The following is an 18,001-nucleotide window of genomic DNA, read 5'->3' as shown; positions in this document are numbered from 1 at the left end:
CTAAGTGCTTAGACTACAAGTATCCTCAGTGTTTTTAGTTTTTAAATTTTATTTTAATTTTTTCTCCATCTTTATTAAATTGGGTATTTCTTATTTACATTTCAAATGTTATTCCCTTTCCCAGTTTCCAGTCCAACATCCCCCAATCCCTCCCCCTCCCCTTCTATATGGGTGTTCTCCTCTCTATCCCCCCCCCCCCCATTACCGCCCTCCTCCCAAGAATCACATTCACTGAGGGTTCGGTCTTGGCAGGACCAAGGGCTTCCCCTTCCACTGGAGCCCTTACTAGGCTATTCATTGCTACCTATGAGATCAGAGTCCAGGGTCAGTCCATGTGTAGTCTTTGGGTAGTGGCTTAGTCCCTGGAAGCTCTGGTTGGTTGGCGTTGTTGTTCATATGGGGTCTCAAGTCCCTTCAAGTTCTTTCAGTCCTTTCTCTGATTCCTTCAACGGGGGTCCCGTTCTCAGTTCAGTGGTTTGCTGTTGGCATTCGCCTCTGTATTTGCTGTATTCTGGCTGTGTCTCTCAGGAGAGAGCTACATCCGGTTCCTGTCAGCCTGCCCTTCTTTGCTTCATCCATCTTATCTAGTTTGGTGGCTGTATATGTATGGGCCACATGTGGGACAAGCTCTGAATGGGAGTTCCTTCTGCCTCTGTTCTAAACTTTGTCTCCCTATTCCCTCCCAAGGGTATTCTTGTTCCCCTTTTAAAGAAGGAGTGAAGTATTCGCATTTTGGTCATCCTTCTTGAGTTTCATGTGTTCTGTGCATCTAGGGTAATTTGAGCTTTTGGGCTAGTATCCACTTATCAATGAGTGCATACCATGTGTGTTTTTCTGTGATTGGGTTACCTCTCTCAGGATGATATTTTCCAGTTCCATCCATTTGCCTATGAATTTCATAAAGTCATTGTTTTGCTAGCTGAGTAATATTCCATTGTGTAGATGTACCACATTTTCTGTATCCATTCCTCTGTTGAAGGGCATCTGGGTTCTTTCCAGCTTCTGGCTATTATAAATAAGGCTGCGATGAACATAGTGGAGCACGTGTCTTTTTTATATGTTGGGGCATCTTGTGGGTATATGCCCAAGAGAGGTATAGCTGGGTCCTCAGGTAGTTCAATGTCCAATTTTCTGAGGAACCTCCAGACTGATTTCCAGAATGGTTGTACCAGTCTGCAATCCCACCAACAATGGAGGAGTGTTCCTCTTTCTCCACATCCTCGCCAGCATCTGCTGTCACCTGAGTTTTTGATCTTAGCCATTCTGACTGGTGTGAGGTGGAATCTCAGGGTTGTTTTGATTTGCATTTCCCTTATGACTAAAGATGTTGAACATTTCTTTAGGTGCTTCTCAGCCATTTGGCATTTCTCAGCTGTGAATAGTTTTTAAATTTTTAAATAATTCTTTTTTTTTAAGATTTATTTATTGTATGTATGAGAGTACACTGCCCCTGTCTTCAGACACACCAGAAGAGGGCATCAGATCCCATTACAGATGGTTGTGAGGCACCATGTGGTTGCTGGGATTTGAACTCAGGACCTCTGGAAGAGCAGTCAGTGCTCTTAACCACTGAGCCATCTCTCCAGTCCAGTTTTTAAATTTTTTTTTTTTTTTTTTTTTTTTTTTTTTTTTTTTTTTTTTTTTTTTTTGCAGTTCAGGTTCTTTATTTCCTTTGTATACATTAGGCCATGAATTCGTATGGAATGGGCTCCAGCAGCTCGGGCTCCTTTCCGTTAGTCCTCACAAAGTGGGCTTCTCTGGGTGGCGCAGGCTGGCGCTTCAGCTGAACCCAGGTGCCCTTCTCTTTGGCTTCCTTTTTCTTCTGATCGTTCTCCTTCACCCGCTTCAGGAAGCTGTCTCTGCTCTTTGAGTGCTTGATGTGCTCAATCCGCACATTGATCCTCTTGGCCAGAATCTTGCCTTTAACTTGCTTGTTTACAATGATGCCCACGGCATGCTGGGTGACATTGTAGACTCTTCCGGTTTTGCCATGGTAACACTTATGGGGCATTCCTTTTTGAACAGTGCCCATTCCCTTGATGTCTACAATATCACCCTTCTTGTAGATTCGCATGTATGTGGCCAAAGGAACGACTCCATGTTTCCTAAAAGGTCTAGAGAACATATACCGAGTACCCCTCCTCTTTCCTTTTGTGTTCGTCATTTTGGCGAGTTACTGGAAGATGGCTGCCCCGGCGGAAAGGAAAGCCAGTTTTTAAATTTTTAAGTAAGGTCAAATTATGTTGCCCTGGCTAGATTAGAACTCCCAGTGTAGAGGGGGCTGGCCTAGAACTCTTAGAGATCTGTAAACTTATATATATTTTTTTAAATCAAAAGTTTCCATTTCAGAGATCTGCCTACATTTCTGCACCTCCTGAGTGCTAGGATTCCAGGAATACACCAGTACATCTGGCACACTCTATTCCTCCTCAATCCTTCCTCTTCGTGCTTCCCACCCTTAGTTTCCCATTCCTTCTAGTTTCACGCCCCCTTCTGCCCCCCACCCAGTTTCCAGGCATGTCAGAAAACATGTGATACTTGCCTCTGAGATGGATTTACTTCACTTAGCACAGTGCTCTCTAGTTCCATCTACTTTCCTGTAAGCAACGTATTTCATTCTTTCTAGCGAAGTAAACTTCCACAGGGCATCTTTTCTTTATCCAGTCATCTGTCGATGAACACCTGCGCTCATTGCATCACTTCAGGCCATTTTCTTTTCTTTCTTTTTTCTTTCTTTCTTTTTTAATTTTGAGATAGGGTTTCTCTGTACAGCTCTGGCTGTCCTGGAATTTACTATTTACTCTGTAGGCCAGGCTGGCCTCAAACTCACAAAGTATTTGCGTGTCTGGGCCTCCAAATGTTGGGTTTAAAGGCCTACACCACTAAGCTTTTGGTTGGTGTTTGTTTTTTTCTTGACACGGTTTCTTTGTGTAGCCTAGAACTCACTTTGTAAACCTGGCTGGCCATTTTCTAATTAGTGAGTTTTTACAGTTGAGTTTTGACCCTTCCTTCTCTTCCACGGTGCTGGGGATGGAGCCTTGTACATGCTTGGCAGGTGAGCTTTGATACATCTCTAATTTGAGAGTTCTTTATATTTTCTAGGTATCAGTTCTTTTTCAAATATTTTCCCCAGTTTTCATTTTTCATCATTCTAAAAGGGTCTTTGACAAAGCAAAATTTTGATTTCAATATGAAGTATCCCCCAAAGACTCATGTGTTGAAGGTTTGGCCTTCACTCAGCAATATTCGGAGGCAAAGCTTTGGGGAGGTGATTGGATCGAAGCGTGCTTAGTTGCTCGATGCTTCTTTCATTGATGAGTTTACAGATGAATGGACTGTTGGAAAGTATGGCTTAGGTGGAGGAAGTAAGTCGCTGGCTTCTGGAGGGTATATTTATTCTGTTTCCTCCTTGCTTTCTCTACTCCTGGCTATCATAGGGCAAGTAACTGTTATCCACCAGAGGTTTCCTGCCATGATGTTCTGTCTCGTCATGGCCCAGAAACAATGAAGCCAAAACAAACTCTTTTGTCCTTTAGATGTTTATCTCAGGTGTTCTGTCAAAGTGATCTCCTAGCTTGTCCTGAAATCCACTGTCATGACATGTCCATATTCCATCCATCCATCCATCCATCCATCCATCCATCCATCCATCCATCCATCCATCCGTCTGTGCATTCATTCATTTAGTCCATTGACTATGGCCCGAGTTTAGTATTAGATGCTAGTGATGTGAAAATGAATATACCACAGTTGCATTCAGAGTATCCAGAATCCTGTAGGGACAGGGATGTGTAAGCATCTGCCTCCCATTGGAGTATGGTAAAGGATGTCAATCAAGCCCAGAATAGAGCACCTACTGTGCCTGAATTATTGCTGAAGATTGTTCATTGTCAGTTGGGAACGAGTTCAAACCCTAGTATTATTCTAGCTAGATATAAGTCAGAGTGAATTCCAAGAGACTTTTTCATGCGTGCATGTTCACTGCCGTAGCCCAGGTTGGTTTGGAAGTAGCAATCTTTCTGCCTCAGCCTAGACCATGCTATGATTACAGCTCTCTCTCTGTGTGTGTGTGTGTGTGTGTGTGTGTGTGTGTGTGTGTGTGTGTACCAGTGCATGAACATGTGGCACATTCTATAAAAACATTTCCATTTAGTTTTTTCATCTTAATTATAATATTCTTTTACTACATTCCTAAATAGCTAGTACTGAAATACAGACCCTATGAGATTAAAGCTGAACTCAGCACTAGAAATGATCATTCCTTTCCAATCTACATTGAAACCCATTAGCTTCCTGGGTACTCTTTGCTATAAAGTGATGGCATGAAGAAAAGGTATAGCTACGTCTCATTGCATAAGAGTTCTTGCTCCTAATATAGCAGCATTCATCTGGGACGCCTGAAGGACTCACCTCACATGACAAGCTGCCTCATTTTCACACTGACTCTTCGAGGAAAGCAAGATGAGATTGCTATGCAGTGGCCTATATTCCAAGTAGAGTAGGCTGCTCCCTACCCAGGCAACTAGGAAAGTCTATCAAGTGACACCTTTGGGAGGAGCCCCTGGATTACTGAGAAGCAGTCCTGAACTTTGATGCAGGCCACCATTGTCTTCCAAGAATTTTTGAGAGTGTAAGGCCTGATCAGACTTATTCAGAGGCTGCCTAAAGGTTTGGGATGGGGCTGATGAGGTGGTTCAGTGGGTAAAAGCACTTGCTGCCTAGCTGGATAACCTGAGTTCCATTTCTAGGGGGAAGGAGAGAACTGACTTCTGCAAACTCAAACTTCTGCATGTATTAATTAATTTATAAAAGCTGGAGGTGTAGTTCAGTGGTAGAGTGTTTGCCTAACATGTATGAAGCCATAGGTTCCATGGTTAGCACAATATAAAGTATTATTTTCAAAAATACCAACATGTGAGAATCCTCCCCACCCATGCTGGGGGTGAAACTTGGGGCCTTGTACATGGTAGGTAAGTTCTGTTCCAAGTTTCTTTTTAACTTTCAGACAGGGCCTGGCTAAATTACTTAGACTGGGCTTGACCTGGTTCTGTCACCGAAGTGAGACTTGAAATTGTGGTCCTCCTGCTTCATTTTCCTGAAAAAATACAATTATAGGCCTGTACCACAGGCTTAACACGACATTGCTTTTTGTTCCTGTGTCTAATGTGTGTCCCTCTTCTGTCCCTTTCAGGGAATGCCTGCCTATTCCCCACTTGCTATTTCCAAAAGAAAGCCCAAACACTTCATTCCCATAGGTCAGACTCACTTAACCTTTTTAGCTCCCACATTTTTTCTAAATACGACAGCTAGCTAGGCCCAGTGCTGCTACTGTAGCCCTAGCTACAAGTGAGGCTGGGGTAGCAAGATTTCTTGTGTCCAGGAGTTCAAAAACAATGTAGACAACATACTGAGATTCCATCTCAGTAAATAAATACAATAAAATAAACACTATAGCCAATGGACAGTCATTCCTATGAGGTAAAGACATGTTCCTTCTTCTTTGTCACCATCTCAGTTACTTTTCTAATGCCATAATAAGACACCATGACCAACATAACATAAAATAAAATGTTTATTTGGGCTCATGGTTCTAGAGGGTTAGAGTCCATGATCATCCTGGAGGAGAGCATGGCAGTAGGCAGGCAAACATGATGCTGGAGAGATGACTGAGAGTTTGCATCCTGATATAGTCATGAGGCAGGGAGAGGGAGAGGGAGAGAGGGAGAGAGGGAGAGAGGGAGAGAAGGAGAGAGGGAGGGATAGGGAGAGGGAGAGAGGGAGAGAGGGAGAGAGGGAGAGGGAGAGGGAGAGGGAGAGGGAGAGGGAGAGGGAGAGGGAGAGGGAGAGGGAGAGGGAGAGGGAGAGGGAGAGGGAGAGGGAGAGGGAGAGGGAGAGGGAGGAGAGGGAGGCGAGACCCTAACTGGGAATGGTGGTGTGGACTTTTCAAACCTCCAAGCCTATCCCCCAGTGACACATTTCCACTAACAAGGCTACATCTCTTAGTCCTTTCCAAAGAGTTCCATCAATTGGGAACTAAGTATTCAAGCATGTGAGCCTCAAGAAGGTATTCTCATTCTCATTCCCACAGGAGCTGTGTTCCCAACTATCAGGGTGGTATTCTGTGGTTTTGACAAGTGAATAAACAATTCATTCCCTTCAAGTACTTTCTCCTGAGGTTACTGCTTTCAAGAGCTCTGCAGCCTTTTGCACCTCCCAGACCATCAAGATTCTAGAGATGAGGTATCTACCTCCTCATTTCCACAGCTACCTTTACTGGAAATAGCCTTTCCTTTTCTTTCCTAAGTCCTGTTCATATCTCCAGCTTAAACTCAAACTCTAAGTCTGAAAGCTTCCTGAGCTTTTTCAAAAGACATTTATTTTATGTGTTGAAGTGTGTACTTGTGTGTATGTGTGTGTACCACATATATGCAGGAGTCTACAGAGGTTAGAAGACGGCAGCACATCCCTTGCATCTGGAATTCCTGTTGTGAACCTGGGAACTGAACTCAGATTATCTGTAAAACTAGAAAGTGCTTTTAACAAGATGAGCTATTGCTCCTGCCCTAGCTTTCTGAATTTCTAAGATCACCATATGTGTTCCTCCTTGGGACAGCTATTGCATTTTTGGTAGCATTCATTCATTCTCTCCACATTTAAAGACATAAACAGGGCCCAGGCTCTGCTTTAGAGGAACTCATGGTCTAGATAGAAAATATCCCATAGTGCTTCATGCTGGTTGTAATCTCCGTGTGTATTTGTGTGTCTTATCTCTCCAGTTCTGTGATAGCACAAATCATCTTTTAAGCTTATTTGTCTTCTAGCCCTGACTTAGTACGTCATTCAACTAATAATGTCTCAACTTAGAGGGGAATCTCATCTTATCTATCTATCTATCTATCTATCTATCTATCTATCTATCTATCTATCTATCTAGTTCCTATACTGTATTTTTAAATTAATTATTTTTTGTTGTTGTTCTGAAACAGGGTTTCTCTGTGAAGCTCTGGCTGTCCTGAAACTCACTTTGTAATCATGCTGGTCTCGAACTCACAGAGATCTGCCTGCTTCTGCCTCCTGAGTGCTGGGATTAAAGGCATGCACCACTTTGCCCACCTAATGTTTAATTTTCTTTGAGACACAGCCTCCTGTAGTCAAGACTTGTCTGGAACTCAGTATGTGGCCAAAGTTGATCTTGAGCTCCTAATCTTTTTGCCTCTGTCATTTGAGTGCTAATATATCTGTTTTGTTTTTTTCCAAGATACAATATCAAATGTAGGCCAAGTTGACTTTGAACTTCCAGTACTCCTATTTCCACACCTTGAGAGCCGGGATTACAGGCATGTACCAACATATATGCCTTTTACTTTATAAATTAAAAATGGAGGCACAGAGTGGTGAACTAACCTGGGTTAGACCACAAGTGAATCACAGTTGAGTCATCTAAGACACAGTAGAGAGCAGGTGTGGTGGTGTGCCTGTAATCCTAGCACTTGAGAGGTGGGGGCAGGACAATCAGGACAATCAGACTCAGTCTGATTTGAGCCCCTGGCTACATGAGACCCCATTTTCAAAATGTGTGTGTGTGTGTGTGTGTGTGTGTGTGTGTGTGTGTGTAGCACAACTTTGGAATCAAAGACTAGTATGTGTCCATAATGCCAACATTTCTAGTTCTTTCTTAAGTCACGCCCTAGTATAATTGTTTGGTATTGCTGTATTGAAATACTGGAGAATGGGTAATTCATTCAGAATAGAAATATGTTGGCTCATAGTTGTAGAGTCTGACAAGGACAAGATACTCCCATCTGGTGAGCCTCTAGTGAGGGCCTTCTGTTGCATGGTAACATGGTAGAGGTACCACATGCTGAAACAGAACAAATGTATTAGTTCTCTTCTTAGAAAGTCACAATGCCATCAATGGAGGGCCTGACCACTTTTTTGACCTCATCTAATTCTAATTCCCTCCAAAGGGCCGCACCTCCAAATATCACTAACATTATGAGTGTAGAGATTAAACTTTTGGCACACAAGCTATTGGATATGATGATCAAATCTTTGAAGTGGAACATATATAAAGTATGAATTTGGTTCACACAAACTAAACGTTTCTCATTCTGTTTAAAGTCAAGCTGTATGAAAGGTAATTTAAGATAAACTCAAAACCATTCCAGGGAAGAAAGAGTAGGTGGCAGCTGGTAAACTGAAGCATTTTTCCTTTCATAAACCAATTCTTGTGGAAGAAATAGCATCGCAGACTTTTTCTATATTAGCACAAAGTAACACTTAACTAATGAAATTATTATTCAAGTGAAAGTGTAAAGTGTACAGCCATAAATTTATATTTATTTTGTAAGAACCATACAGTAGACTTGAATTCATAAAGGATTTAAAGATTTTTCCAGCTTAATGTTGAATGCACATGAAAAGCGACTGTGGCAGTTTGAATTGGAATGGCCCCATAGGCTCCTAGATTTGAATGCTTGGTCACTAGGGAATGGCACTATTTGAAAGGACTAGGAGGTGTGGCCTTGTTGGAGTAGGTATGGTCATGTTGGAGGAAGTGTGTCACTGGGGTGGGCTTTGAGGTTTCAAAGCCCATTCCAAGCTCAAAGTCTCTTTCTTCTTGCTGCCTGTGGATCTGGATGTAGAACTGTCAACTCTACATGCCTGTTCCCCACCATGATGATACTGAACTAAACCTCTGAAACTGTACCCAAGCTCCAATTAAATGTTTTCTTTTATAAGAGTTGCCATAGTCATGGTGCCTCTTCAAAGCAACAGAATACATCATAAGGAAAAATGCACAGACACTTATACACCATCAACTAGTTCTGAAAGACAGACCAGCTCTAGTTGCCCCAAAGCCTGGAGATACACACAGTGCTTTGAAATATTCAGGATTGGCTGCTAACAGTTAAGAGTTCTGATGTGGTGGTGGCACATGCCTGTTATATTCGTCCTGTGCAGACAGAGGCAAAGCCTGAGGGCCTGAGTTTGAGCCCCAGAATGCATATGATAGAAAGACACAATTAGTGCCTAGAACTTGTCTTCTGACCTTCACATGAGGCACACAGACACACTAAGACACATACACACAAATGCACTCCAAATAAATAAAAAAGGGAGCCAGGGAGATGGCTCAGTGGTTAAAAGTCCTACACGGGGACTCACAGCCATTAATAACTGCAGTTCCAGGGGACTAGACACCTTCTTCTGACCTTCTTACACACTAGGTACACACATGGTGTGAAAAGATACATGCAGACAAAACACCCATACACATAAAATAAGCAGAAATATTAAAAACAAGTAGACTATATTAGATATATCTAATTATATTTTCCACCTTAATGTTGAATCCACATGAAAGGAGATGTGGCAGTATGAATATAAATATAATATATGCTGGTGAGATAGCTCAGTGGGTAAAGGCATCTGCCAGCAAACCTGACAACCTGAGTCTGATCCCTGAGACTCACGTAGTATAAGGAGACAACCAATTCCTATAAGCTGTTCTCTGACTTCCATATGTCATATATCAAATTAAAATAATGGTATTTAGATTTATTTATTTTTATGTGAATGGGTATTTTGCCTGCTTGTATGTCCATGAACCACATGCATGGAGTGACCTCAGAGGTCAGAGGAGGGTGTTGGATCCCCTAGAACTGGAGCTATACCTGGTTGTTAGCTGGTATATGGGTGCTGGGAATTGAATACGGGTTTTCTGGAAGATTAGTCAGTGCTCTAATTACTAAGCCATCTCTCCAGTCCATTTTTTAATATAACAACATTAAAACAATTTTGACACTTGGGGAGTGTTAGTTAGGGTTTTACTGCTGTGAAGAGACACCATGACCAAGGCAACTCTTATAAGGACAGCATTTAATTGGGGCTGGCTTACAGGTTCAGAGGTTCAGTCCATTATCATCATGGTGGGGGACATGGTAGCATCCAGGCAGGCATGGTGCAGGAGGAGCTGAGAGTTCTACATCTTCATCTGAAGGCTGCTAGCAGAATACTGACTTCCAGGCAGCTAGGGTGAGGGTCTTAAAGCCCACTCCCACAGTGACACACCTACTGCAACAAGGCCACACCTCCTAATAGTGCCACTCCTTGGGCCAAGCAGCAATTAAGAACACTTCCAGGGGATCCAGGTTCAGACGGTAGAGTTTATATGGTAGCTATCAACAGTGTATAACTCCAGTCCCAGGAGATCTAATACACTCTTCTGGCCTCTGTGGGCACAAAGCATGCATATGGTGCACATACATACATGGAGGCAAAACACAAACATAAAATATATCAGTCTAAAATAAGAACAACAGTTGGGCTGGGGATGTTCTTGTGTATCATGTATAGGCCCTGAGTACCATTTCTAGGAATAAACACACACACACACACACACACACACACACACACACACACACACACACACATAGACATATAGTGGGGGAAGGAACAGAGATACACTGTGACAGAGACCAAGACTATGATGATTTAATCTTATTTTTTGAATGGGGTTAACCTCAAACTCTATATAGGGCAATATGATCATGACAGTTTGTGTGTGTGTGTGTGTGTGTGTGTGTGTGTGTGTGTGTGTGTGTGCGCTAAATCCTGTATGTCTTAAGGGACACTAATGGTTTAGACAAGCAGTCAAAGACTTGAAAGTTAAAACATTGAATACATTTTTAAAAATTTAAAAGTGATTAGACCCCACTAGCCATCAAGGTTTGTTGGCCAATGCCATTAATATTCGCTGGGGGGGGGGGAAATGAATTAGTTTTTACCAAAGGACAGACTATGTAATTCCAACATAAAACTGGCAGTCTAGGCATAGCCAATTTTCAAGTTCTACAACACCCATAAAGATCTGCCAAAAAAGATCCCATGAGTTAATAAGCAACATGGTGTCCTACAGGCAGGTAAATTCCTGGGCTATACTTCCAAGTCTCAGAGGCTACCCTTTGCTTCAGAGCTGCCTGCTGCCCATGGCTTTTCTATTGTAACTCTTCAGACTTTGTATGTAGGAAGGGAGAAGTCACTGGGTTAGTCTGTCTGAAAATATTTTTAGCAGTTTAAATGGCAGAGAAGACACCCTTTAATCTAATTTTGTTTTGGCCTTGCCAAGTTTGCGGGAGGAAGGCAGCTTCCAGGTCAGTATTTTAGGAATTGCCTCCAACATTCCTGCTTCTATATTTATCAGCCCTTATCCTTCAATAAGAAGGAAGAAGCGCTAGCCTATACTAGCACCGTCTCCCTAAATAATAATAGTAATACTACTACTACTAATACTAAGGTCATATAGAAAAGATTTATGTTTATATGATATTAAGTATTATTACTATTATCATTAGTATTATTAATTATTATTAGTTGTGGCTCTGTATGATATGGAGGCACGAGTGCCATGGACTACATATGGAGGTCAGAAGGCAGTTTTGTGGCAGTGGTTTGCTCCTTCTATCTTGGGTTCCATGGATTAAACTGAGGTTGACAAGTTTTGGTGGCAAGAGCTTTACTGGTTGAGACCTTCCCAGCACATCAATTTCATTATGTATGCCAGGCTGTCCTCAAACTCAAGATCCTTCTTTCGCCTCCCGAGGGTCAGGATTAGATAATTGCTGGTCCTGACATCTCCTTTCCTCTTTAGAACTGTTACTAGCCTCTGAAGTTACATTCTCCTAAGTATTCTAACAGCTTTGGAAACCAATCTGTTTTTCTTGAAGCTCCAATCAAACAAAACCCCAAAAGATGATTACAATTTTAAAATACAAGAAGGCTGAGCATGTTAGTGCATGCCTTTAATCCCAGCTCTTGAAAGGCAGTGGTAAGTAGATCTCTGTGAATTAGAGGTCAGCAAGGTCTACATAGTGAGACCCTGGGTTTTTTTCCCTTTGTTGTTTTTGTTTGTTTATGGGCTTGGGAGATGGCTTAGCCATTAAAGGCCAGGCTCATAATAAAAAATGAAATATGAAATAAAACCTCCAAATAACTGAACAATAACAAAAACCAACTAAGAGGAGGATAATCAGGTGGGCATGGCGAGTATACTGGAATCTTAGCACTTGGAAGGCAGAGGCAGGTCCATTCCATTGGAGTTCAAGACCAGCCTCGGCTACAGAAGACCTTGTTTCAAAAACTACATAAAATGATACTGACGTAGGCAACTACTTTTACCTCCACACTTCTAATTATCCTTCTGAGCCAGGAGTGGTAGCTCAGGCCTATAATCTGCACTTGAGAGACAGAGAGCCTCAAGTTTGAGGCTTCATAATGAGAGCCTATGTCCAAACAAACAAACAAACAAATAAGCAAAAAGCCAAAACAAAAGGCGGGTGTTGGGAAGTAAGTCAGTGATAGGGTCCTTGCCTAGCATATACAAGGCTCTGGGGTTGACCCTCCCCCAGCAACACACATGCTCACTCCTTCAATTATAGGGATGTAGCACTCTCCTTGAACTTTGTCCCAATCCAAGATAAAAGGAAGAGTGACCACTCCAGAAAGATCCTGAAGTATCTGTCTCCGGAAATCCCTTGATTACTGCTTAACTTCCAGCTGTGCAAAGTCCAGTTAGTTCTGCCCTTGGTTTTAGGTTACTTGGCCTCAGAGAATGGCAAGAAAGTTTAAGGCTGTCAGTGGAAGCAACACAATGCATGGGTATCCCCCTCTGTGCCCTACAGTATCAGTGGTCCAGGGCAGGTACTTGCACAGTCTACCCATAATTCAACATCTGTTGGGCATCTGTGTTATACCTGGCACATGGAAATATAACAAATTCCAGCCTCTGTGTATGTATGTGTCCCTGTGTGTGTCTGTGTGTGTCTGTGTCTGTGTCTGTGTGTGCGTGCATGCCCTTGTGAGCATGGCCATTCACAGAGAATGCTCATGCCATGCAGGGTTGTTACAGTGCAGGGTTTTGAGTCTCTGTGTGCTGCCTACATGATGGGAAGCCAGTCACAGAGATGTTTTCAGAGGAACCCTGGACCAAGCTTTGTTTGACTCCTTTTCTATGTGAGGCCTTATTTTGGGAGACCCATGTTAGACCCAATTGCTTGAGGAGTGTTGCAGGATATCTGATCATACTGTGAACCCCAAGATTATGTTTCTTACTGGAAAAAACCTGTTTCTAGTTGTGGTGTGGCTGGACCTTAGCATACCCCCTTAATCCCTCTGGCTGGAATACAGACCTTTAATATATACCTTTAATCCAAAACATCAAAGGTAAAGTTAGTTTGTAGAAGGAAACACCTATCTTTGAAAGTAATGTCTAATTGAGTAGCAGACAAAAAGACAAATCAGCGAAAGAGCTGATAGAATAGGACATGCTCAACTCTCACAAGAGAGAGGAAAGGGAAGCTACTTTAGGGGCAGTGTAGAAGGAGGAGGAGGAGGAAGAGGAGGAGGAAGAGGAGGAAGAGGAGGAGGAAGAGGAGGAAGAGGAGGCAGTTTTACCAGGACAGTTATAGAGAAACAGGCTGTAGAGAGAAAAGGTAGATGCAGGTGGAGATAGAACCATCCAGAGAATGAGAAGGAGCCAGAAGATTAGAACAGATTGCCAGAGTTAGCTTGAGGCCAAGCAGAACAATTCAGGAGAAGCTCAGAGAAAACAGATAGAATTGGTCAGTTTAGAGAGGCATTTAGAGGCAGAACAGCTAAGTTGAACCACCCAGCTAGAGTTCAGAAAGAACAAAAAAGGGCAAGTTTATTTAGCCGCAAGTCTCAGAGGCTGAAACATTCCAGGCCTAGATTAGATTGTATGGAAGCTAGAAGCTCCCAGGAGTAGGTCCAAGTTAGCACACTGAGACAGTAAGCCCCACAGATGACAATTACATCAGGCAAATAAGAGATTCTGCAGCAGAGGTAGAAACTGCTTTTTAAAAATATGTATATTTCTGCGTATGGATTTATGTGTTATTGTATGCTATGTGTGTGTCCATGCCTGCAGAGGACATTTGATCCCCTGTAGCAAGAGTGAATCTTCGATGTGAGTGCTAGGAACCAAACATGGCTCCTTGGGAAGCTAGCACTCCTGACGGCTGCGCCATCTTTCTAGCCCCTATCAGCTGCTTTTATTCCAACTTTGTAGATTCTCCGAAAGCACCGAGAGGTCAGATGAGTTGCCTCCGCTCACACAGTTTATAGGCCCTAGAGCAGGGAGCTAATTGCTAGTTCTAGGAGCTGCAGCTCCCAAGCCTTCTCATCTTCGTCCCTCCAGGATACCTTCAGGTCCAGCTTTCTGGGGCTTGATGCAGATAGTATATTTGCTTTAATACAGGCTGATAACTTAAAATGCCTGTGACGGTAGGAAATAAAGTCTGGTTTCAGTAATTTCTGACCATTTTTAGCCTATTATTCTTATTGGAATGACCCGATAGGCTCATATATTTGAATGCTTAGTCATCAGGGAGTAGAACTTGTTGACAAGACTAGAAGGATAAGGAAGTGTGACCTTGTTGAAGGAAGCGTGCAACTTTGTGTCAATTTGAGGTTTCAAAAGTCAAGCTCAGTCCTCTTCTTGCTGCCTTCAGATGTAACATCATACTGCAGAACTCTCAGCTACTGCTCGAGCAACATGCCTGCCTGTGTGCCACCATGCTTCTTACCATTATGATAATCCACTAAGCCTCTGAGACTTTAAGCAAGCCTCCGGGTAAATGCTTTCTTTTATAAAAGTTGCCACGGTCACAGTGTTTCTTCACAGCAATAGAACACTAAGAAAGCTACTGACAGTAAGATATGTAAATTGCTCCTTAATGGAGCAGTCATTTGGAGCAGGAAAAGGTGGCTCTAAGCCTGCACACCATTCCTTTTCAGAGCGAATATGTTGGAAGACAAATCTTTTGTGTTTTCCCATTTCTTGTACGTTTAGAAAAGATTTTTATTTATTTATTTATGTGTGCATGTATGATTATGTCTATAGGTACCTATGGAGGCTAAAACAGGGCTCCGGATCCCCTGGGGCTGCAGCTCCAGGAGGTTGTGAGCAGTCTGAAGTGTGTGCTGGACTTGGGGCCTTTGAAAGAACACCACATGCTTTTAACCACTAAGCCATTCCTCCAGCCCCCAATTTCCTGTACATTTGCTATTCCAACAATAACTTAACAAAACACCCTACAAGTCTGAATTAAGTCTGTGAATCAGGGCTAGCTGAAGATAGGAACCTGCTGTGTATTTGATGGGAGCAGGGATTCCCCTGACATGCCCTGTGGGTATATTCTACATAAGTAGAACAAAGCCCAGAAGCAGGCTGTCAGTTCACCTCGCTGTGTTGCAAGCAATCGGAGTAATGCGCAGAATCTACAGCTTTTGGCTCCCATTTGTCTAGATTTATGTGAAAAGGAATCTAAAGCAAAACTAGACATATCTCTATATGCTTTTTGAATCCTCAAATCTCATAGGAGAAAGGGACACATCTTAGTTTCTTTGGATTTGCTGTGATAAAACACCAAGATCAAGGCAACTTATAAAAGAAAGCATTCAGTTGGGTTTATGGGACAGCTGAGTGCTCACATCTTGAACCACTGGTAGACACACACACACACACACACACACACACACACACACACACACACACGTCTGGGATTGAGGAGATTCTTTTGAAACTTTTAAGCCCTCTCCCAGTGACACACTTTCTACAAGGCCTTACTTCCTAATCCTCCCCAGATAGTTCTAGCAACTCATGACCAAGTATTCAAACCTGAGCTCATGGTGGGGGTGGGGGGTGGGTGTCATTCTTCAAACCACCACAGGATCATAGGGATCCTTAAGTCTCTTCAGAGGGGGCACCATGGAAATGTGTGTACCTGGGGGTGCCAAACCACTGCTGAGGACTACTGCTATGTCATCATCAGAGTCAGGCATGCTAGATGCAAGCTAATCAGTTCCCTAGATGAGAGAATTGGTCCACGGGATACCTATGTAGATGCAAAACCACATCATCTATGTGCTGTTCCCATACACGCCAGGTTGGCTTCAAATGTAGCTGCTCTCATTAACTAAAGGAAGACTGTTACTTTATTTCAGATATTTCCAAGAGCTCACTATTTGAGAAAATCAGGCCATTAGTGGTAGTTTGTTCATGGTACTTCAGGTGTGGAAGCAACAAGCGTGTGTATCTAGTTTGCATTTGTAGCTGCTCAGTAGGTGAGTGGGAGAATTTACATATTTAATTTTAATTTATGTATGTGTGTGTGTGGCTCCTTGCCTGGACATGTACTACATGCATGTAGTGCCCTTGAAAGTCAGAAGAAAGCATTAGATCCCCTGTAAATAAAGTTATATGAAGCAGAATGTAGGTTCTGGGACCCCCAAACTGGGTCTAAGTGCTCTTAACTGCTGAGTCATCTCTGCAGTCCGAATTTCTATATTTGATTTTAGCTTTTGAGTCCTGGTCTACTATGTAGACTAGACTGGCCTTGAACTCACAGAGATGATCTTGCCTCCAGGCCTCCCGAGAACTGGGATTAAAGCTGTATACCACTACAGCCTGATTTTAATTAAAAAAAAAAGTATGAGTGTTTTGCCTGCATGTATATGTCTACTATATGCATGTCTGATGTCTGAGGTCAGAAAAGGGCAGTAGATCCCCAGGAACTGGATTTATGAATGGTTGTGAACTACCACGTGGGTGTTGGGAATCAAACTTAGGTTCTCTGCAAGAGCATCCAGTTCTTTTAACCTCTGAGCCATCTCTCCAGCACTCTCCCAAATTTAAATATTTTAATATGTAACTTAAAGTAAACCCTGTGCAAGCCTGTTCATGTGGGGGTATATGCATGAGGGTGTGGGTGCCCAGGAGGCCAGAAGGCATGAGGTATACTGGAGCTGGAACTGCAAGGGCTGTGACCGGCCTGACCTATGTGGTAGGAATGGAAGACCTGCCTTTAACCCTTGAGCCAGCTCTAAAAAATAAGTGTATTCCTTTCTTTTTTAATTATTTATTATTTATTTAATGTATATGGGTACACTATAGCTGTCTTCAGACACACCAGAAGCAGGCATCAGATCCTATTACATATGGTTGTGAGCCACTACGTGGTTGCTAGGATTTGAACTCAGGACCATTGGAAGAGCAGTCAGTGCTCTTAACCGCTGAGCCATCTCTCCAGCCCAGTATGTAACTTTTAATTACACTGCTTTTTCGTTTGATTTGGTTTTCCCCCAAAACAGGGTTTTTCTGAAGGCTGGTGCTCAGCTTGCATTCTCCCTCTGTCTGCCTCTGTGTCTCTGTCTGTTCCTCAGCTCTGACTGTACTGGACCTCCCATTTTAGACCATGCCGGCCTCAAACTCAGAGATCCACTAGCCTGTCTCCCAGTGCTGGAATTAAAGGGGTGACCTACCACACCCAGCTTTAATTACATTGTTTTATTACATGCATTGGTTTGGGTATTACAGTTAGCCATGCTTTTGAAACTGAAAAAAAATTAGTTGTATTATCTATGATTTGTTATTTTAGTATGGTTGCACAGAGTGTTAAAAATACTTATTATAGCTTCCTGATTCTTGAAACTGTAACAAACGGCTGCGTTATCTCTGACTTGTTACTTTAGTATGTTTTAAAAGGCTGTTAAAAAAGTTAACAGTTCCTCTAAGTAAACCCAATAAACTTTTGGTTTATTAAGAAACAAAACAATATATTTATTTGTTTTAAGTAAAATATGGCCAATGTAGCCTCAACGAGAAGAAAAGCAACAACCAATTGTTCCACAAATGACTATTAAAAGCAACAACAGGGTTTTGTAGGTTAATAGTCGCTTTTATAGATGAGAAAAGTTGAGAACAAAAGCCGAAAAGCAGCTTGCCCGGGGACTGTTTTATTATTTCCGTATCTCTTTAAAAGTTGGGTTTCAATTTTACAAACTGGAAAAGTGGAAGAGCTGTATTGTAAAGTACGTGATGAGAGCTAATTGTTTGAATTCTGGCAGCAGAAGGCCCCTTGGAGTGGCCGGTGGGGTGGAGAGTCCGGCGTTTTATTTGTGAAACTGAGGGTCAAAAAGG

General features: G+C 42.5%; 1 protein-coding gene and 1 long non-coding RNA gene across 2 annotated transcripts in view; both read right to left on the bottom strand.

Annotated features, from left to right (window-relative positions):
- The window catches only part of LOC102547042 (uncharacterized), a 44,928-nt gene that overhangs the window by 25,316 nt on the left and 1,611 nt on the right, over positions 1-18,001 (bottom strand). The gene's annotated exons all lie outside the window — the stretch shown is intronic.
- LOC134484054 (large ribosomal subunit protein eL21) lies at positions 1,672-2,204 on the bottom strand. The gene has a single exon (XM_087601153.1). It carries the CDS (start codon positions 2,162-2,164, stop codon positions 1,682-1,684), a length of 483 nt encoding a protein of 160 aa, XP_087457279.1. The 5' UTR covers positions 2,165-2,204; the 3' UTR covers positions 1,672-1,681.

The sequence above is a fragment of the Rattus norvegicus genome, chromosome X, assembly GCF_021556685.1.
Source record: "Rattus norvegicus strain SHRSP/BbbUtx chromosome X, alternate assembly SHRSP_T2T, whole genome shotgun sequence".
Taxonomy (NCBI): Eukaryota; Metazoa; Chordata; class Mammalia; order Rodentia; family Muridae; genus Rattus; species Rattus norvegicus.
This window is presented reverse-complemented; position numbering and strand designations above follow the sequence as displayed.

Bases quoted from the DNA above. Each gene is read 5' to 3' on its own strand.
- LOC134484054 (XM_087601153.1), bottom strand. From the start codon at position 2,164: ATGACGAACACAAAAGGAAAGAGGAGGGGTACTCGGTATATGTTCTCT.